Source organism: Rhincodon typus, unplaced genomic scaffold (assembly GCF_021869965.1).
Source record: "Rhincodon typus isolate 14 unplaced genomic scaffold, sRhiTyp1.1 hic_rhity00016152, whole genome shotgun sequence".
NCBI classification, from domain to species: domain Eukaryota; kingdom Metazoa; phylum Chordata; class Chondrichthyes; order Orectolobiformes; family Rhincodontidae; genus Rhincodon; species Rhincodon typus.
The window spans coordinates 1,007-4,579 of record NW_025981790.1 but is presented as its reverse complement, the minus strand read 5'-3'; the positions used below and the strand labels follow the sequence as shown (position 1 = coordinate 4,579).

At 52.5% G+C, this 3,573-nt stretch overlaps 1 protein-coding gene across 1 annotated transcript in view; it reads left to right on the top strand.

Moving 5' to 3' along the window:
• Positions 1–3,573, top strand: part of LOC125482735 (neural cell adhesion molecule L1-like) — a gene marked incomplete at its 3' end in the record, with an annotated part of 4,764 nt that overhangs the window by 450 nt on the left and 741 nt on the right. Inside the window, exons 2-3 of the mRNA XM_048594867.1 lie at positions 455–652; positions 3,030–3,100. Of these exons, the coding sequence (XP_048450824.1) occupies positions 455–652; positions 3,030–3,100 (269 nt within the window). The remainder of the gene's footprint in view (positions 1–454; positions 653–3,029; positions 3,101–3,573) is intronic.

Here is a 3,573-nt window from a genome sequence, read left to right as displayed (position 1 = left end):
GTCTGTGTGGGGGGGCCTATGTCCCTGTAGAAATGACAAAGGGTGGGTGTTGCGGGGGGTAGTCTGTGTCCCTGTATAGATGACACAGCGTGGGTGTTGGGGGGGGTAGTCTGTGTCCCTGTATAGATGACACAGGGTGGGTGTTGGGGGGGGTAGTCTGTGTCCCTGTATAGATGACAGAGGGTGGGTGTTGAGGGGGGGTAGTCTGTGTCCCTGTATAGATGACAGAGGGTGGGTGTGGTGTGGCCTGTGTCCCTGTATAAATGACAGAGGGTGGGTGTGTTGCGGGGGCGAGGCTGTGTCCCTGTGTAAATGGCAGATGGTGAGGGTGGGGTCTCTTCTTGTGTATGTGCAAAGCCCATTTTAATTGATCATTTGTTGTCCTCCCCCCTCAACACTATCTCCTTCTCTTCCCTCACTCTCTCCCTGTCCCATCACGTCCCCTCGGCTATAGAATTCATCATTGAGTTTGAGGAGAATATATTCCACCCTGGGAAGTGGCACACCTTGACGCAAGTGGACGGTGACCAGCAGGAGGCGGTGCTGCGCCTCTCGCCATATGTCAATTACAGCTTCCGCGTCATCTCTGTCAACCAGTTTGGGGCCAGCACCCCCAGCGAGAGCACTGCACGCTACAAGACACCATCAGCAGGTTTGTCCCGATGGGATGGAGAGAGGCTCTGCAGTCTGGGAAGCGATGGGATGGGGTTTCGGGTCGGTGAGCAGGCTGTGTTTTATAGCACAGAAACAGACCCTTCAGCCCAACTTGTCCATGCTGACCATAGAATCCCTGTACCGACCCTCCTAAGAGCATCCCACACAGTCCCACATCCCTCTCCACTATCCCTGTAACCCTGTATTTAGCACAGCCAATCCACCCTAACCTACACATCCCTGAGCACTACGGGACAATTTAGCACGGCCAATCCACCCTAACCTGCATATCCCTGGGCACTACAGGACAATTTAGCACGACCAATCCACCCTAACCTGCACATCTCTGAGCACCACGGGGCAATTTAGCACGGCCAATCCACCCTAACCGGCACATCCCTGGGCACTACGGGACAATTTAGCACGGCCAGTCCACCCTAACCTGCACATCCCTGGGCACTACAGGACAATTTAGCACGGCCAATCCACCCTAACCTGCACATCTCTGAGCACCACGGGACAATTTAGCACGGCCAATCCACCCTAACCCGCACATCCCTGGGCACTATGGGACAATTTAGCACGGCCAATCCACCCTAACCTGCACATCCCTGAGCACTACGGGACAATTTAGCACGGCCAATCCACCCTAACCTGCATATCTTTGAACCAGGTTTCCAAAACTGAACTAGTCCCATTTGGCCCATATCCCTCTAAACCCTTCCTGTCCATGTAACCCTCCAGATGCCTTTTAAATGGGGTAATTGTACCACTTCCTTTGGCAGCTCATTCCATACACACACCACCCTCTGTGTGAAAAAAGGTTACCTCTTAGGTTCTTTTTAAATCTTTATCCTCTCACCTTGAATCAATGCCCCTATAGTTTTGGACTCCCATACCCTGGGGGAGAAAAAAGACCTTGCCTCTTCGCCCTATCCATGCCCCTCATGACTTTGTAAACCTCAATAGGGTCACCTTCAGCATCAGACACTCCAGGGGAAAATAGCCCCAGCCTCTCCTTATAACGTAAACCCTTCAGTCCCAGTAACATCCTGGTAAATCTTTTTTGCACCCTTCCTGATTTAATAATATCCTTCCTACAGCAGGGAGAGCAGAATTGCACGCAGTATTCCAAAAGTGGCCTAACTGATGTCCTGTACAGCCGCAACACGACCCTCCCAACTCCTGTACTCAATGCACTGACCAATAAAGGCAAGCGTCCCAATTACCACCTTCACTATGCTATCTACCTGTCGACAGATCAGAATCGGCCCCTGATGGCGGCATCCTCCAAAGACCACTACAGATAATTAGGGCAGAATTAGGCCGTTCAGCCCATCGAGTCTCCATTGGATCATGGCTGATTTGTTTCTCAACCCTGTTCTCCCCCCTAACCCTCGTATCCCTGACTTGTCAAGAACCCACCTATCTCTGTTTAAAAAAAGACACTCAATGACTTGGCCTCCAGAGCCCTCTGAGTTCCACACATTCAGCACCCTCTGGCTGAAGAAATTCCTCCTCATCTCAGTCGTGAAGGGTCACCCCTTCACCCTGAGGGCGAGAGGTCGACAAATGTAACCCCGGATGTCTCTTCAAAACTCCTCCCTCTGCCATGTTGCGTGCTGGTCAGGACTCTTTGCAAGAGTGCCAAGTTTCAGAGCTCACGCACCAGGGGATCAGAGGGAGCGGACGGCTCAGTGCATCAATTCAGGGGGTCAGGGAGGTGGGGAGGGAGATGTTGAGCAGTGATGGTGGGATCGTTGGTGGGGGAAAATGCATTTACAGAGTAGGCGGGGGATTGAGGGGTGATGAAGATGAGAGGGAGCGATCGCCAGGTTACCTGAACCTTAAAGACAGGAGCTAAAGAGACACTAAGTCCACTTTCTGTCTCTCTCTCTCTCTCCCCCCACCATCTCATGTTCTCTCCCCCTCTCACTCCCTCTCTCTCTCTCCCCTCTATCTCTGTCTCTCTCTCTCTCTCGCTCACTATCTTTCTCTGTCTCTCTCTGTCTCACTCTCATTCTGTCTCTTCGTCTCTCTCTCTCTCTCCCCTCCCTGTCTGTTTCTCTCTCTGTCTTTGTCTCTGTCTGTCTGTATCTCTCTCTCTCTATCTATCTCTCTCTCTCTCTGTCTCACTCTTTTTCTATCTTTGTCTCTCTATCTCTCTCCCTCTCTATCTCCGTTTCTCTTTCTGTCTTTCACTCTCTCTCTCTGACTATCTTTCTCTCCTTGACTCTCTGTCCCTCTCTCACTGTCTTGCTCTGTGTGTGTGTGTGTTTCTCTCTTTCTGTCTCTCTTTCTGTCCCCCTCTCTCTGTCTCCCTCTCTCTATCTTTGTGACTCTCCCTCTTCGTAACCTCCATCGATGTTTTCCAGCCCCTGACAAGAACCCTGAAGGAGTTAAGGGTGAAGGGACTGCGCCCAACAACATGGTGATCTCGTGGGAGGTAGGTGCCCAAGCTGGTTTTACTGAGGGACGAGTGTGTGCATTGAAACCATGACCCTCTGCTTGAGCTCACGTTCCCCTGCATTTCTCTCGGTTCAGCTTCTTTTAGAGCAATTCGTACCTGTCTAACAAACAGCTAAATTCTCCCTGTTGCCATTTTCCAATCACTCAACGCTCGTCCCTATCTCTGTCATCTGCTCAAGCCCCTATACCACCTCCCTATCTCTGTCACCTCCTCCATCCTACCAACAGTGCCTGCTCCCTCAGTACTGATCCTCCAACAGCGCCCGCTCCCTCAGCGCTGACCCTCCAACAGCGCCCACTCCCTCGGCGCTGATTCTCCGACCGTGCCCACTCCCTCAGCACTGACCCTCCGACACTGCCCACTCCCTCGGCGCTGACCCTCCAACAGCGCCCGCTCCCTCAACGCTGACCCTCCAACAGCGCCCACTCCCTCGGCGCTGATTCTCCGAC